The following is an 18,486-nucleotide window of genomic DNA, read 5'->3' on the forward strand; positions in this document are numbered from 1 at the left end:
CCTAAACCATTCTGTGATTCTATCATTCTATGATTTGTATACATATCAAATTCAAATGTGAACCCTTATTGCTGTACTTGAACAACTTATTTCAATATGTGTTTCTATATAAAAAGCAAATTATTTAATTCATCTTTTTAATGGCTTATTGTGTACTTCAAGAATAACTGGTCTTCATTAAACTAACCAACAGCAGTTCAGTCTGTCCTTCCTCACCAGTCGCATTTATAGACATTTAGCCTTTTTCATCATTTTCCCAATGGGTCCATGTCTTTCTTGAAATACAGTTTCTGAAAATGAGCTTAGCATTTTAGATCAGGCTTTCCCAGTGCTGAGTAGAGAGAAGGAATTATTTCTCATATTTTTACACATTTTCTACCTATAACTATATGCATTCTTCCAGATTGATTGTTTTTTCATAACAGTGGGATATTTTTTACTCAGGTTATGTTTCTGAGCTACTGTAACCCCTGAAGACTTGCTGCCAAATGACTCGCTCCTTATACTCTATTTGCGAATTGATTATTCTTGCTTTTGTGCTTTGTCCTACACTTATCTCTGCTGAATTGCATCCTATTTTAATGTCATTTATTCAATTTCTCATTTTTAATTCTAATTGTGTTTGCTAATATATTCACAGTCCTTCCCAGCTCTTTGTTAAATGCAGATTTAATAAGTATGCACTTCATTCTGCTGTCCAAGGTGTTAATTAAAATACTGAATGAACCTGACCCAGGAAAAATCTCTATGAAACTCCATTCAGTTATTCTTTCCTCTTGACATGGAGACATGGATCATAGAATCAGAGAAGTCTAAGTTGGAAAGGACACTAGGAAATCATCTGGTCTCTTGTTGCAAGCAGGGCCTTAGATTAGATAATCCATGGCTGTCTCAAACCAAGTCTTCACTACTTCCAGTGAGGGATATTCTACCACTTCTCTCAGCAACCTATTCCAATGTTTAATAGTTCTTACCAGGGATTTTTTTTTCTTATATCCAGATGGAATTTGCCCTGGGGAAACTTGTGCTTGTTATCTGGAATTCTGTCTCCGTGCATCCCTGTGAAGAAAGTACCTCTATGTTTTCTGTAACTACCTTTTAGATACCAAAGAACTGTGATTAGATCCCTCCTTGAGGGTTCTTGTCTGTAGGTCAAACAAAACCAGTTCCTTCATTCTTTCTTCATCTGTGAAGTTCCCCAATCTTCTTGCTGTTCTTCCACTGGACCCTTTCATATATCTCAATGTCTCTTTTAACCTGGAGGAACCACAAATGGACAGTATTCCGTATGTAGCCTAACAAGTACTGAGCAGGGCTGAATAAACACAGCCCTTCGTCTGTTAGCTCTGTTCTTACTGGTAAAGACTAAGACAGTTTGTCAGCCTTGCTGCCAAGGCACATTTCTGGGTTTTGTTCAGTTTCCTGTCCACCAAGGCTCCAAGGTGACTTCCAGTAGAACTACTTCCCAGACAGTCAGCCTTCATCTACACTGCTTCTGGGGCTTATCTTATTCCATGTGTAGGACTTTGCGTTTATCCTTGCTAAAACTCATGTAATTCTTGTTGGCCCAGTCTTCCAGACCACTGAGGTTTCTCTCTATAGTAGCTATTTGTCCCAGTGTGACTGCCTGGCCACTCTTCCCCAAGCCTGTAGTGTTATATGGGGTTGTTGTGACCCAAGTGCAGGACTCATCACTTGGCCAACTGGAATTACCTCCATTCACCACAAGTGTTTGGGCCCAGCCATTCAGCCAGTTTTTGATCCAGTGAAGGGTACACCCATCCAAGGCATGAGCAGCCAGTTTCTCCAGGAGAATGCTGTGGGAAAGGGTATCAAAGGCTTTACTAAAGTCTGGCCAAACAACATCTACAGCCTTTCCCTCATCCACTAAGCGGGTCACCTTGTCATAGAAGGAGATCAGGTTATTTTAGCAGGACCTGCCTTTCATGAACCCCTGCGGATTGGGCCTGATCACCTGGTTGTCCTGCATGTGCTGTGTGATGGCACTCAGGATGATCTGCTCCATAACCTTCCCTGGCACTGAGGTCAGACTGATAGGCCTGTAGTTCCCCACATCTTCCTTCTGGACCTTATTGTTGATGGGCATCACATTTGCTAGCCTCCAGCCAACTAGGACCTTCCCAGCTAGCTAAGACTGCTGATAAATGATGGGCAGTGGCTTGGTGAGCACTTCCACAGCTCCTTCAGTACCCTTGGGTGGATCCCATCCCGCCCCATAGACTTGTGTGTGTCTAAGTGGTGTAGTGGCTCACTAATAATTTCCTCTTGGTTTATCGGCGCTTCATTCTCCTCCCTATCCCTGTTGTCCAGCTCAGGGGGCTGTGTACCCCGAGAACAACTGGTCTGACTATTAAAGACTGAGGCAAAGAAGGCATGAAGTACCTTGGCCTTTTCCTTATCCTTGGTCACTACATTTCACTTTAAAGAAATCTGCTACATTATACTGCAAAAGAACTTTGATAAAAGGATTACATTCAAGAAGCTTAAATATCATCCAGAGTCCTAACTAAGGGGGTGCAACATGAAAAATATTCCCTTTTTCAATTGGAATGATAAGTAATTGTGAATACATGTAATGCTACTAACAGGGAAAATTTGGGAAGACTCCTCAAAGCCTCTGCATTTTGAATTTACTTAAAGCAATGGCCACCAAAAACTCCTTACTGCTAGTTTATGTTTTCTACATTGTGAATGACTAACTGAAACAAGACATGAGAAAGTTGCAACTTGTCCTCTGTCTCTACCAGCATTAACAGTAACAGCTCTTTCTCCTCAATAAAGCTGAAAGATTCCGCTGTACTTATCTTCCCACAGAACTAGAAAATTTGTCTAAATTTACTTGGAATTTCTTGGGCAGACTATCAAACTGTTAACTGGATCTTATCTTCTCCAAAAACCTTTTCCTCCTGCTTTGCAAAACAATAATATTTGATTGCCATAGTTATTTTTTCTAAAAGGTTGATGCTAAGTACTAACTGTGAGGTGATAGCTCAGGTTTCTAACCCAATTTATGTTAATAAAAAAGTTTCTTTTTTCCTAAAAGAAAAATGTGGGAAGCTTGTTCAAAATCTGCTCTATTTTTTTAACCTTATTAAGTCCTTTGATGTCCTGTGTTTTTTTTCTTCTTTTTTCTATTTCACCTTATCTTTGACTGACAGTATAATGTGACATTATTAGGTGAAAATATCACATCTGCAGCATTTTATATCTGATTTAATTTCAATAAAAAATCCATCCTTCTAATATAAAGTACTGAGACAAGGAGTGAAGAACTGTTCAAATAGGTAAATAAGTAGGTAGAAAAAGGGCTTGTCCCTTGTAGTCAAGAGGGTTTATGTCTGCTTTTTTACATTTCTTTGTCTTCAAATTTCCATCTCAAAAAATTCACAGGGAATATAAATGTTATAGGTTTGAAATAAACAAACAAAATACTCTCCAACAAACTTACTCAAAGCCTAATTCTGTCCAGCAATTAAGAAAGTAGCAGAGATTGTAAAAAAATCCAGAGAAAGAATTTTCTGAAATACATATTTTAGTTGTTTGTTTTCAGATTAGAATTATATATTGGCATTCTGATGTTTTCCAGTCTTATAAAAATGAACTACGTTCTCTTCACTCTTCAATGACTCTTAGCTAAAATTTATAATTTATACTAGTGAGAACAAAAATCATTATGCTGGCATTAAGCTCTTGCGTTCGACATATTAAAAAAGCAAGAGAATTACTTGCATACAGTTAGTATTTCTGTTCTGTTTGTTTACTCTGTGCATAACTTGCACAGTATTGAATATATTCTACCAGTCGAATGCCGTTTAATCTATTGTGGCCTACATCTCAAGCTTTTATTTCAAGTAACTCAGTACCTCTTCACAAATTGTAAGTTTTTCTTCTGAAGAGTAATAGTCAATTGTGACTTAGTAGCTATGCAGCCCTTTGCTTTTCAGATTGGCAGAGCTTTGCCCATTGTATGGAGGGCACGCTGCAGGACGAGTTACCATTTGGAGGCACAAAATGAATAGGTCTTGCCGCAGTGTTCTTGTGTGTCCTATAGACCAAAACAAATGCCCAGAAATCTCAAGAGAAATATGGGAATTAGTGATGGAATTAATTCAGATTTGCTAGTAAAAGAAGCTACGCTAGAAAAATAATAGAGATTTCCAACAGAAGAGTCTTATTTTCCTATCATATTCTACTAATACAAACTTGATATTTTTCAATGTTCTTTTTCTATTAAGCACTACCTAACAGCAGAGTTTTTAGGGTTAAAATTCTTGTCATTTTTTTCTTATGTGACAAAAATTTAAGATAGAGAGCTAGCAAAATCAGCTCTTTCTTTTCCCACTGTGACCAGCCTTTAAACATAAGTGCTTTTAGTGTGTTTAATGTGCTCTGAACCCAACTACTGAATTGGTTCTGTCAGGGAATTCGCAGTTTCCAAATTCTAAAAAAAAGTTTTGATATGAGATTTCATCTCAGTCATGATAGCATTGGAAAATATGTTATATTTATTTATTTATGTTATATACATGTACTATGGAAGTTTGAGTATTTTCTTCCTGCACCACAGTGTGTTATCTTGCTCAGCCCCTGGGGTGCACACACCCCACTTTGGAGACCATTGGTTTAGTTCACATTTTGAAACTTTGCTTCAGAGCCACAAAAATGTTTATCTGAGAGAACTGTGTCTATCTTGAAGTACATATTTTGGATGTCTAGAAAGTGTCCATCAAAAGCGATGCTATTCTGAGCCAAATCATCAGCCTTATTTAGGTTCAGGTTCTATTACACTTGAGCATAGTGGGGAACAAAGGAAAAAAAAATAAAAAAAGACAAATAGCTTTATTCATTATCCTGAACCGGACTGTTAAAAGAAATTCTTTCCTCTTTAATTATTGCTTTGAAAAGTGTTCTTTTGTTGAAATGTGATGTGATACCACTGTTAGCTAAGAGATTTTCTCAAGACCCTGAGGGCACCAACAGCCCTTCCTGGTGCTGCCCAGCTCTACCTAAGGGAATAAAAAAAATGAAAGACATTCTTAATCTGGAAAATTTCAGTGAGGGTTTTTTTTGGCAATATTGGGATTTGTTTGCTCTTCCATATACTCTTAGTACACAGATCTAATTGTTTTAATTCTATACTGTATTCTTTTTATTATTCTGAAATGTGTCATTGCTATACAGTGTGAGCAATAACAGTGACAAAATTTACTGAGACATGTTTTCTGAATAAACTCATATAGTATCCAGAAATCATTTCTGAGAATAGCAGCAGCTGTCAGATGTAAAAAGATTTTTTTTCAAGAACTTTTCTTTTTCTTTGCAACTCAAAATAGGTAAGACTAAACTTCTAAAAACCTTTATTCTTTTGAAGTAAGGTGTAGCCAAAACATACTCATTACTTTGTTAATAGTGAACTTCTAGTTTTCACAACCTAGTTAAATCTACAAAAAGTGACGTTTTTATAAAAATATTACTATTATGTGTTAAAAATTTTCATGATGAACACGTATTTACAGGTAGGAGTTATCAGGAACAGGAAAGCTTATTTTGGAAACTTTTTAAATTTTGCAAATGTTAGTGTCCAGAAAATTTCAGTAAACCAAGCGGATAATTAAAAAAAAAAAAAAAAAAAAAAAAAGTTTGAAGATCACTTTTCTTTCTTTATTTGAATCTTTAAGGAAAAATGGAAAGAAGTTTTGACTACTTGCTAGCTGGTAAGAATTTAGTGTATTATCTGGTATGTTAAATTTGCACTTTTCTGCAATTAATATACGAATTTATTCTCTACATCTGTGCATATATATACACATATATCTATGGGTTTTTTTATATTCTCTGTATAAAAACTGTGATGAAAATGCCTTTATATCAATTCAGTGAAAAATATTCTTCTACTAAGTAAGTTCATTTTTTTATCTTTTTCCACTTGCTTAACTGGTTTTCACTTTTTCCTATTTAGACTCTTCTGAGTGAGTGGCCTTGCTAATAGCTTTCTGAAAATCCAATTAAATTCTGACTATCTCATTGACTTTATCTTTTAATTTAGAAAATTTTCCATGGAACTCTAACAAGCTGAACTTTCTTGTTTTACACACAGAGCTGAGCCTTTTGCACACACTAAGACAGTGATTATACTTTTTTAATAGATTACATATCTTTAATCAGCTTCCTCATACTGGAGGTAACCCTTGTTTATCTTTGTTCTCAGGATAATGCTTTGCTTCTTATGCTTTCACAGGTGTTTTTGGTGCTGATGGTAGATTTTTTTGATGGAAGTTGATACATATTTATACAACAAACAAACAGTTTATTTGAGTGTTGATTGTACTACCTCCAGTATTGACTGCAAAAAGAAAATTATCTTCTTTAATATTTTCTCTCTGATAACTTTTATATGTGATCATAGTTAATTGTTTTCACTAAATTTTATTCTCCTTTAGAGTTTATATGACATACTTTCATATGCATAATTGTCATTCATGATTTCTTAATGTAAGCTTGCGATAACTTTATTGTTTTCACATTTTCTCTGGCAGTCAGAAAGCACATATATGCATTGGTAGAATAAGTGTCTACCTTTCAGAAAGCTTTTTGTAATTACAATGGAAATAGAGAAGGAGACACCTCAGGAAGTTAGACATTTTAAGTGTGTGAGGCAAAGATAGATATTTTACAAATGAAAAAAACTTTACTGACATGACACTTTTTAATTTAAAAAATGATACCAGTTTTTAAACTGATACATCAGATTTTTGTCTCCTGTGGGTGTGTAAGACTCCATTAACTACCATGGTTCTCTATTTATTTTAAATAAATTAAATATATAAAGACAGGTTAAATTGTAGCTATTCAAAATATATATGTCAGAAAAGAAATCATACTCCATAAGGAATATTTCTCCCTTCCCACCTTTGATCATATTAGTTTTCTGATACTCACCAGTTAAGACTACAGAGTTGCTATCCTACACATTTTTGTGCAAGCTTCATAATTGCATCTCTGTATGTGTCATCGTTGCTTAGCTAAATTATTTGCCATACTGATCAGGTGCTTTTCTTTCTTCATACTAGTCTCAAACACAAAATTCATGTGAATCTCTGAAGTGAATAGCAAAACTCATAACAATTTCTGAAGAGTAGATTGTAGTATTGGAATGGCAAAAGCTTTCAATCAGTTTACTGATTTCTGTCTCCAACCAAGAGCTGATTCCATTCCACACAATCAGAACTAATCTTCAGACACATGCATTGTCTGTATAGGTATAGTAATCTGATTCGTGCCTTTAGATCAGTTAAAAAAAAAAAAAAAAAAAAAAAAAAAAGAATTCTTGCTGTATAACGATGAAACATAGCCAGGAGAGAAACCTTCAAAGACACAAGCGTAAGCTGAGAAGGAACTGATCTGTTTCTTAATGATAATAATGATTCATTTCCTGATATTCAAACTTTTAATATTTCAATTTCTTCAAAACACAGCAGCTCAGGTTTCAACTAATGATTTGAGGCTAACTTGTATGGCCACAATCTCGACTTGAAGTAGTAGCAATGAATTTTGACAGACTTAGGCATCAAAATATATCCAAAGAGACTTGGATCTATTCATGGTGAATGTATCTGAATGGTCTGAATGCCTGTGGAACTTCTGTTCTTTGTTGTATTTTGGAAACAGGCAGCCAGTCACCCATGCAGGTGACAACTAACCAACATCAAGATTATATGTCAGGGTTCTCAAATTCTTAAAATAAGTGGGGACAGATTCAAGAAGTCCAGGGAAAAGTTTTATGTGATGTTAACTTGCTGTTATTTTATATATATATGTAATTTTGTAACTTTCAGCTTATCTGTAAACTCTTCTCATGTTAAATAGTCTTACTCATGTGAAGAACTGCATAAATCGTCTGAGGCAGTACCTCACAAATCCAGTGGAAACAGTTTATTTTTTCATCTACCTTATTTATTCTTTGCAGTATTGCAAGAATCAGCACAGAGCCATGGCAGGTAGTGCACAATTAGGTGAACTGCCTTGTGAACAACTACTTGAATTCAGAAGTGTTGTCAAAGAATGTCTTAAAACAAAAAATATAGGAAGTATTTATAGTTTTCAATAAATAAAGCAAAAAGTTTATATATACCACTTGTTATGTATCTGAGAGATTTTTCTAATAATCAATAAAAACTAACCAAAAATTCATCTTAGTTTTACAGTTATATACTACACTGCCTATACCCTGCAGCACTTTAAAGGTTGCAGTGATTGAGAACAAATCTTCATGTGATTCACATAAAATCAGAGGCAGAGGCAGGAAACCTGTGATATGTATTGAGACAAAGATAACAGGGAAACTACAGGTCCGTCAGTCTGACCTCGGTGCCTGGGAAGGTCATGGGACAGATCACCCTCAGTGCCTTTACAGGGCACATGCAGGAGAACAGGGTGATCAGGCCCAGTAAGCATGGGTTTACGAAAGGCAGGTCATGCCTGACCAACCTGATCTCCTTCTATGATAAGGTGATCCATTTAGTGGATGAGGGAAAAGCTGTGGATGCTATCTACCTGGATTTTAGCAAAGCTTTTGACACCATTTCCCACAGCATTCTCCTGCAGAAACTGGCTGCTTATGGCCTGGACAGGTGTACTCTTCACTGGGTAAAAAACTTGCTGGATGGTCATGCCCAGAGAGTGGTGGTGAATGGAGTTAAATCCAGTTGGTGTCTGGTCACAAGTGGTGTCCCCCAGGGCTCGGTGCTGGGGCCAGTTCTCTTTAATATCATTATCAATGATCTGGATGAGGGGACCAAATGCACCCTCAGTAAGTTCGCAGATGACACTAAGCTAGGTGGGTGTGTTGATCTGCTTGAGGGTAGGATGGCTCTGCAGAGACACCTGGACAGGCTGGACCAATGGGCCAAGGCCAATGGTATGAGGTTCAACAAGGCCAAGTGCCGGGTCCTGCACTTGGGTCACAACAACCCCATGCAGCGCTACAGGCTTGGGGAAAAGTCGCTGGGAAGCTGCCCGGCAGAAAAGGACCTGGGGGTGTTGGTGGACAGCCGGCTGAATATGAGCCGGCAGTGTGCCCAGGTGGCCAAAAAGGCCAATGGCATCCTGGCCTGTATCAGGAACAGTGTGGTAAGGACTAGGGAAGTGATCGTCCCCCTGTACTCAGCACTGGTGAGGCCCCACCTCGAGTACTGTGTTCAGTTTTGGGCCCCTCACTACAAAAAGGACATTGAGGTGTTGGAATGTGTCCAGAGAAGGGCTACAAACCTGGTGAGGGGTCTGGAGGACAAGCCCTATGAGGAACGACTGAGGGAACTGAGGTTGTTTAGCCTGGAGAAGAGGAGGCTGAGGGGAGACCTTATCACTCTCTACAACTACCTGAAAGGGGATTGTAGAGAGGTGGGGGCTGACCTCTTCTCCCTGGTGACAAGTGATAGGACAAGAGGAAATGGGTTCAGGTTATGTCAGGGGAGGTTTAGATTGGATATTAGGAAACATTTTTTCACTGAAAGGGTTATTAAACATTGGAATAGGCTGCCCAGGGAGGTGGTGGATTTGCCATCCTTCGAGATGTTTAAAAAAAGGGTAGATGTGGTGCTTAGGGATATGATTTAGAGGTGGTTTTGTCAGGGGTAGGTTAATGGTTGGACTTGATGATCTTAAAGGTCCCTTCCAACCTTAGCAATTCTATGATTCTATGAATCTAACAGGTAATGGGATAAAAGCAAAACTGAATATTGAAGGAGAAAATATAGTATTGAGGTTCAGAGGCAGATAAGTTACTGAGTAAGGAAATCACATCAGAATTTTTTTATTGTGTTTTATTGGCAAACTGTGCATTATAGGCTTGAACATAAAATATTAGTATATTATATTATTATGTTGTCATATTATAGTAGAGCATTGCTTTTGCTACAGTTGTTGAAGAGAAAGTACTCTGATATTCACCAAAAAACACAGATGTGTTTTCATCACTTGACAAATCGTTAGATTGATCATATATAGCCATTAAAACCCTAAAGTTGAACATTTTTCTCCATTTAACTCTGAAGAAATTCAGTATTAACCCATAACATTTCAGTAGTTTGTGTTGCTGTATCAGAAGTCTTCCTAAACTGTAAATAAGTACAGCTAATAACTTCATCTCTGTAGCTTCTTATATTTGTATTTTCAAATGAATGAATATTCATATTTTTATCACTCATTTTTTCCCTCCTTAACCAGATTTTACAAAACCAAGTGATTGGTTCAGTTTGCGATTTTTGTTCTTCTGGATTTCAGACTATGGTACTGAAAGCAAATGTCTGCTAGGAATATTTAAAATGAATATGAATAATAAAAAAGAGCGGTCAGACTTAGCATTTATCAGGACCATTCCACTATAGAATGACATGGCTTTCCTTTGAGAACCCCCCTATGAAAATACCCTGAGAAAAGGCAGCAAACACAACTCATAACTCTACCACAGCATACATGAGAAGGAGATATGCTTTACGTCCCAACTGTGCCCCAAAGGGTGGACTCGCATGTTCATATGGAGCAGCAGATTGTGTCTGGAACACTCACTGGTTTCCCCTTCCTGACTCTGTTCCCCCACACAAATATGAGCTGCAAGAGTCATTCAGTTTCTTATTAAAAACAGAGATGAAAAGCTGTTATCAGAATTACTCTCATTCATGACCTCAATGGCTTCAGCTGATGATCATAAATGAGGAGCCTTTCTGTTATCTCCCTCCTCTGTCCTTCAGGCTTCTGGTGTGGCTCTGAACAGACTCTTCACCAGAGTGTTGCTTCTCTGAGGAGTAAAAGTAGTGCAGGTTGGGTGGAAATAATGACTTTCTTTCTAGAGGCTAATAGGGAGGAAGGAATGAGTCTTCGTCCAGCAGCAGCAGCTGAATCTTCCTGTGTTAAGTATTGATCAAATAAGCACACTTTGTGAAAGTGCAATACAACTGGATGGTAATTTCATGTATCTTAGTGTGATTTTTTTTTTTTTTTTAATTCAGTTAAGCAAGATGGTGTGTCAGAATACGGAAGAAGCAACAATTCTTTGGCTTTTGCGGTTTACTTGTGGTGTCATAATAATCACTGGAGAAATAGGATAAGGTCCTGTTTATCTGAAGTTGCCTGTCAGTTCCACAGTTTCATACAGGAAAAGTTAACCAATAGTGCATTCAGCAAAGATCTGAGTATCAAGGAACCAACAATAAAACTTTTACTGACTTCAGCACACTATGAATATAGTGCCTTAAAAATGTCATTCTCAAGCAGAAAGGACTCATTTTATGTCCTTTGTGTTATTTGTTATTTCAAGACATTGGTGAAGGTAATGACATAAGATACTTGAAATATTCTCTTAAAAACAAAGCAGTTTCTCTTAATGTAGTTACTCTTTTTACTCCAAATACATTATTTTTTTTTAAAGATTATAAGCTTCTACACAAGCAAAAGTCGATTTTACTTTGTCAAAATAACCAAACATGAATATTCTATTATCTTGTATGAGTTAGTTCTATTTTTGATCAGTGTTATTTTAACCCTTCAGATCTTGATTAATATAAGTTAGAGCTTGGTTTATGAATCTGCTACATGTATTTTGTATGTGAATTAAGAGGTGAACTTTCTTTTTGCAGTCAAGACTTGTGGATCCAGTCTTCAGGGACCTGGTGGCACCTTCACATCACCCAATTTCCCATTCCAGTATGACAGCAATGCTCAATGTGTGTGGGTCATCACAGCTATCAATACTAATAAGGTAAGTTTAAAATTCTGTCTTTGCTTTAAAAAAAAAAAAAAAAAAAGCATGTGTAGATCATGCCATTTTTCACTAATATGATTTATCGCTACAGTCCAGCTGCTGTACTTGGTACATTGCAGACATTTCTAAGCAATGGCCGATATTAGATGGGTATGGACAGATGCCAAAATGTGTTGTTTCTCCTGAGAGTGTTTTGCTTTTTGTATGCCAAGTAGATGTCATTGTGTTTTTATGTGATTCTCTTAATGAATTTCTGGAAGTAACTACCCAGTGGTGTGAAGCAATGTCATGGGTTCACTAACATTATGTTGCAAACATTACAGCTGTTTTGTGTATAAAACTGTTCATGTCATGTTTGTCCTTAGACTATGTGATAAATCACTGAAGTTCATTAATTCACTTTCACTTTAGGAAGAACTGTTCTAAAGCTAATTTGTTTCTTTTTCTGAATTATTTAAAATCCCGTATTAAAATCCCATATACTTTATACCTACACTCCGTGTACCAAAAGTACAAGGAGTTCTAATAATGCCAGATGAGTCAAAGTAGTGCAATAAAGTTGAGTTATGACACCAGTTGTCTTTATGTTCAAGATCTAGGCACCTGGCAGCAATGGCTATATTCTCTTTCCAGGTGTATCATTTTATCAGAACTGAGTGTAATGGACTTGTTTAGATGTAATAATACAAAAAATCCTGTACAGCTCAGGAATGTTTTATAAAAGACTACCAACATCTGTGTTTTCTGCTATAGGGGTGTATTCCACCTCCTAATTTCTGTCTTATATTGCTGTCTGCATCACGCTCCAGTAATTGATCAGAGAGGCCTAGAAGGCCTACCACTTTACACCTGAGTTTATTGAGCAGGAAGCCACAGGACTGAGTACAAAACTGTTACATTTCAGAAACCATTTAGCTACATTTGTGCATTTCTCTCTCAATCTTACAACATCCTGTGTGGAAGAAGAAAAAAAGATATTTAATCAAGTGATTAGAATATTTATAATGAAGACGGTAGGTGTGCTTGGGAGGGGTGAGTTGTTTGTTGGGTTGTTTTATCCTTTTTCAGAGGCCTGCTAATCCAATTTAGTCAATTTATAGATTATCAAAAATGTGTCAAGAGTCCTTGAAAGATGATAAAGTCTCTGTCCCACAGACAGGGATAAAGTTCAAAAGTAATAGTTAAGATCCATTTCTCTGGCCCAAAGAAGCTTCATATTTTTATTTCTTCAATCAAAAACTGTTAGGGAGCAAGATAAAAACTAGAAGTCTATCTAGAATTATCTAGAATGCACATCTAGAATTTCTGAGAGGAAAGTTCTGTCAAATGTGGCAATGAATAGAATTTAATATTGTATTGTTTGAGGAAATTAAATGCAGCTCTTACACTTTGAACAAGTGCTCTAAACGGTTTGAAAACCACCACTGAGCTATTGTATAGAATGAATTTAAGACTTCTTTGGCCATATTTTGCATAAAATAGATTCCTTTCTTAAATGCAGCAAGGGCATGTCTACATAACAAAAAAGCCAAATAAGATTTTATACATTTATACCAATGGTAGAACCAAAACTTTAGGCTCACAAACTGGTATGTACCTACTGGTAAATCACAGATGACTGCAAGGTTAAGATATTAATGACTTGAAGCGTGTTAAGGATCAGGCTTCGATGAGGATATTTGTGTCTTAATGCTACCTTCCTCCTCCCTCCCTGCGAATTCACAAAATTGTGATGCAGCATTATCTTAAAATCCTCAGAACTTTGTTTCAACTGAAAGTATTTTTCACTGGAGTATATTTCAGTAGAGTAGAACCATGACTAAATACCTCAAACATGGCCAGAGAAGACAGTGAGTTTACTATTGAAAAGTAGAGAAATTAAATAAAAATGAATTATGAAAAAAAGGTCATGTGGATGGGAGTCAATAATAAAAGTCATTAATGAAGGTGCATCTAGAAATACCCCTGCATGCTCAGAGGAATGTCTCTATAATCCTGGGCATCCTGACCCTGATTCCATCTCTTTTACACTTCTATTTTACATTTGAGTTTAGTCAGGAGCTCCCAGTTCATTCATGCAGGCCTACTAGTACCTTTGCTTTTCTGTTCATTGGGATAAACCATTATTGAGCTTGAAGGCAGCAATCCCTGAAAATCAAGCATGTCTCTAGACTGTTCTCTCCAGAACCATCTGTGTGGGATTCTTCAAAACAGAACCCTCAATAAAGTCTGTTCTGTCAGGGTTGTGCCTCTACCTTTTGCCTTGCCTCCTTCCTTTCAGGATCCTGAACTCTGCCAACTCATGGTCACTGCAGCCCAGGCAGCCACAACCTTCACATTCCTGACCAGCTCTTTCTTGTTTGTAAACATGAGGTCCAGCAGAGCACATCCCCTTGTCAGCTCTCAATCACCTGTGTTAGGAAGTTGTCATCAATTATCTCCCTAAACCACCTTGATGGCTTGTGCTGTGCTTCGTTGCCCTCCTAGGAGATAATGGAGTGCTTGAAATTCCCTGTGAGGGTCAGTACCTGCACATGTAAGGCTTCTCCAACAATACATGGTGTAGGAAATTCACGGACAGTTTTCCCACTTCTAGATTGACTTAACATGGTTTCTACCCATTTTTTTATATACATTAAACAAGAGATTTTTGCCAATGTTTTATCCATGGTTACTCTGGAATCAACTAAAGATTTGTTGATCAAAAATAGCAAAGCTATAGTCCCTGGGATCTGCCTGAAAGAACATTCAAGAAAATCACGTCTCTCTGTGGTACTTTAAAGGTGCAATGGAATTTAAAGTTCTTTGCTTTGGCCTGAATTGTGACTCTCATATTATTAACTGCTTGGTTCCATAGGAAACATTCTTGTGAATAACTGCACAGAAATGAGAGTAAGGATTACTCAGTTTAAACTCCACTTCATTACATGTCTCATATCTAGTAAGGGAAATGATAGTTGAATATCTCGTGGGATGTTATACAAACTCATCAGTTAGCTTTTGGACAATGCTATGAATTGCTGGTAACTTATTCTGACATCAGGTAATGGCATCTTGTAATCATATCTTTACATTTTGAATATACTAAAAATTTTTTGTATTTTCATGGCCTAATTACCTTCCCCTGCCCAGAAGCAGTACATTTTTTCTTCTGCTTTTCTCCTAAAAATTTAAAACTTATTTTCCTTTCATTGTTTCTATATCAGATCAGATGCTGAGCAATATTCCTTAGCAATAAACAGTTGGAAATCTTGTTTATAACTATTTGTGGTATGACATTTGGTTTATTCTGTCTCAGATATGAATTTTATGCACAGAAAGTGGGTTGCATGTTGAATTATACAATTACTTGTATCTTGCTCCCGGCCAGTCTTTTTCTTCGGCCCTATTATGGCTTATTCTCCATGGGACTAGTAGCATAGAGTTGGTTTATCCATAGCTTAACAGCCCTTCTTAAAGAGAGATGGCAGTTTGCAACCTCTGTCTGAGGTGGAAAAGAGAAGCCCAGAGCAGAAGACTTATTTTATTTAGAGACTTGTGTAGGAAACCCATAGGTAGAGGAAGCTAATGATTTCTGATGGGCTTAACCAAAATATATATATATATATGTATATGTGTGTATATTTAAGCAACAGAAAAAAGTTTTTTTCACACTGATTCCATTAATATCAACTAGATAGAAAATAGAGGAAAGCATTCTCTGTGAAAGATGCTTCAACACAAACCATGATAACTTTATCTACTTGTTTTTTAAAAAAGAAAGCGTCTTTAAACTTCTCTGCACTAAACACCTGCAATGTCTCATCTTACCAGAGTCAACACTGGCTGGATTGATTTAGTATTTTTTGCTAAAGCTGGCAACCATCACAATTTGATGTTCTAAAACATTAAATGCTGTTTCTTGAACTTAAACAGTTATCATCACAAAAGCATTTTCTTATTGTTATAAACATTGCAAGATTTTCTGTATTGTATTGTCTGAATGACAAAATCTCATTTTGTATGTTTTATTGCTTCCATAACTCAAATATCTACTGCTGTATGTAGTGACACAAATTCTGCAGTTGTTCCTTGACTTTTTTCAGAAAGTCTTGGTTGTTAATTTTAAAACACAGAATAAATGATACACATGATAAAATTCCAGACAGTGAGGGAAGGCAAGCTGTTATATACTATAAGTATGCATGTTCTAGAAAAAAAACCCAACAAATAAAATTAAAGACATATGTAGATTTGTAGATCATAAATCTGCAAATTACTTGTTTGATAGGTGGAGTGAAATCATATATTTATTATAGACATTCTTAAATTATCATGCTTTGAATGCTCTAGATATTTTGCCAATATAAGAATGGTAAATTTAATCCTTTCACTCTTCACTAATACCTAAATAAATACTTTTTTTTTTTTTTATTGTATACAATAATATTAGTTTGCTGTATTCCTCTGCTTTACCTTAACAAAATAAATTGGCCTTATTGCCAAGAAGATTATTTCCAGCACTGTAACAACACACAATTATATTTTTTTTTTCTGTCTTCACATGATTCCTTCTCATTTGTTACCACATAAAGTTTGAAAGTTGCACAATTTCCTCAGTTTCACTTAGCATAAAAGGCTGTTGTTTTTTAGACATTGAATGCCCTGGTTTGTTAGCTGTTTTTTTTTTTCCATATATAGTATTCACAGAACTAAACCAGACCTGTTAGGCAGTAATTGTAAGATAATTGTTATTGTAGTGTAAGCGTGCTAAAACTAGTTTAGCCCAAGAGAAAGCCAAATAATCTTGAGATGCTCGTTGTCAGGTCCATAGAAACCCTGTGGTTTCTTTACTAGTAATGGCAAAAATGGTATTTGCTGGGCTACATTAAAACCTAATTCATATTGTTTCCTTAAATAGTATGTGGGATAAGAAAATTGCAAGTGTGACTCTTGATTTTGCCCTTCAAAAGGATGGGCTACAAAATGATCAGTTTAAATTTAACAACAGGCTGAAATATCAGTGAAATCTGAATTAGAGCTAAAGTTAACCAGAGTTCAAATCTTATGAATTATACTTGCTGCTTTTTTTCTAATCCACAGTGACAGAAACACTGTGGAAAACGTCAGTGCTAGAATGACAGCCTTTCTGACAGATCTCAGCCATATTCACACCACATAACATTCACCATCATGCATTAAGAAGGAGAAAAATTAGCAAAAGGGTTCCTTCAAAAAAAAGATCAAGATCTTTTCCAAAATTGGAAGGAGAAATTAAATATATAAGCTCATTGTGAAATTCAGACAGATCAGAAAACTAGGTCCTGGTTGTGCTAATTTCACGTGGCAGGAAGTTTAAAAAAAGAAATTTTACATGATTATAGGTTATTTTTTTGGTTACCATTTTTCAGTTTATTTCAAGCATAAAAGCATTCTTACTACCTGCATTTCAAGAGTTTGCCAGTGTTCATGTTCTTATCTTTTTATCTATTGCATTTTGAGATAACTTTGAAATTAATAATGATTTATGTCTGAGAGTTGGGAGATAGTTGGGGTTTGGGTTTTGTTTTAGGTTTGGGTTGGTTTTTTTTTTTAATTATTATTTTTGGTAGGGTTTTTTTTGTGGATGTCAAATATCTGTTAGGAAATCTATAATCTGAATTTTGTTGTAATGGCAGAGCCTACTGAAAATTTATGACATCTGTTTCCAACTGCGGTAGTCCTTTACTTTCTGAGAAACTGTTGCAATGGTTCAAAATATCTGGAAAACTCCTTACATGATATTTTCTGCAAGTCTGAATAAGTTTACTGAGGGAATAACTTGCAACTGTTACTGAACTGATATTAAATGTGGTTCTCATTTAATCACTCACTAGTAAGATAGCTATTTTTTTTATATATTCTGTTCTTCCTTCCTTATGTCGTGATGTTGCTGTTCTCCTCCCGCAAAAATTTCATCTTGTCATTTCTGAGTTTTTGTGATTTTTAGGCCAAGCCAAAAATAAGCAAAACAAATTTAGTGAAAAGCTGAGTGTTTACATTTAATTTACCTCAGCTCTGTTATTTTGTTAACCATGTCAAAACTGTCAGTGGAACATTTTCTAAGCTTACTGTCAAGCTTAAACTCAGTTACCATCCATATTTATTCATCTTAACAGTATAAATCTCAAGCAGGCTGGGTGCTTTAGCCTCATTTTATAACCCAACTCAACTCAAGCACTCATTTCATAAAGTCTGTTTTGGTCAGGCCTGTTACAACAAATTACACTGCAGCTCTTTTTACAAGCAAATGTGTCAAACTTGTTTTTTCCTAAGCCTAATATGAAGAGGTACTACTGGTGTTACAGTCAGTGAAATTATTAGAAAATATGAGCATACTTAAGCGCACACTTAATTATATATTTTAAACATAATCCTGGTTTTCATCCATGCAGATTAAAAAAGCTGGTACTCTATTTGTCAATAGGAGTTAATGTACTTTTATTTTATATGAAATGAGAAAGTGTAAAAATATTTCCCTTCTGTTCAGGACAACAGTGTTCTGTAGCGTTAGCTACACTATTCTTCCATATTGTTCATTAACATTTTGATCCAGTTAAAAAAAAAAATCCAAGTGAAGTATATGCTGCAGTTTAAAAAAAATTCTTAGGAATACGTGTGGAGAGAGGGGAGATCGTCTCAGCAGCGTAAGAGCATAGAAGGGAATTCAGCTGTTTCTAAGACAGAAA

At 36.1% G+C, this 18,486-nt stretch overlaps 1 protein-coding gene across 2 annotated transcripts in view; it reads left to right on the top strand.

The window, feature by feature from the left end:
* CSMD3 (CUB and Sushi multiple domains 3) overlaps positions 1-18,486 on the top strand; it is a 715,473-nt gene that overhangs the window by 314,602 nt on the left and 382,385 nt on the right. For both annotated transcript variants that reach the window (XM_009890359.1, XM_009890360.1), the window contains one exon: positions 11,655-11,776. In XM_009890359.1, the coding sequence (XP_009888661.1) occupies positions 11,655-11,776 (122 nt within the window). The remainder of the gene's footprint in view (positions 1-11,654; positions 11,777-18,486) is intronic.

This window comes from Charadrius vociferus, unplaced genomic scaffold (genome assembly GCF_000708025.1).
Source record: "Charadrius vociferus isolate BGI_N301 unplaced genomic scaffold, ASM70802v2 scaffold168, whole genome shotgun sequence".
Taxonomy (NCBI): Eukaryota; Metazoa; Chordata; class Aves; order Charadriiformes; family Charadriidae; genus Charadrius; species Charadrius vociferus.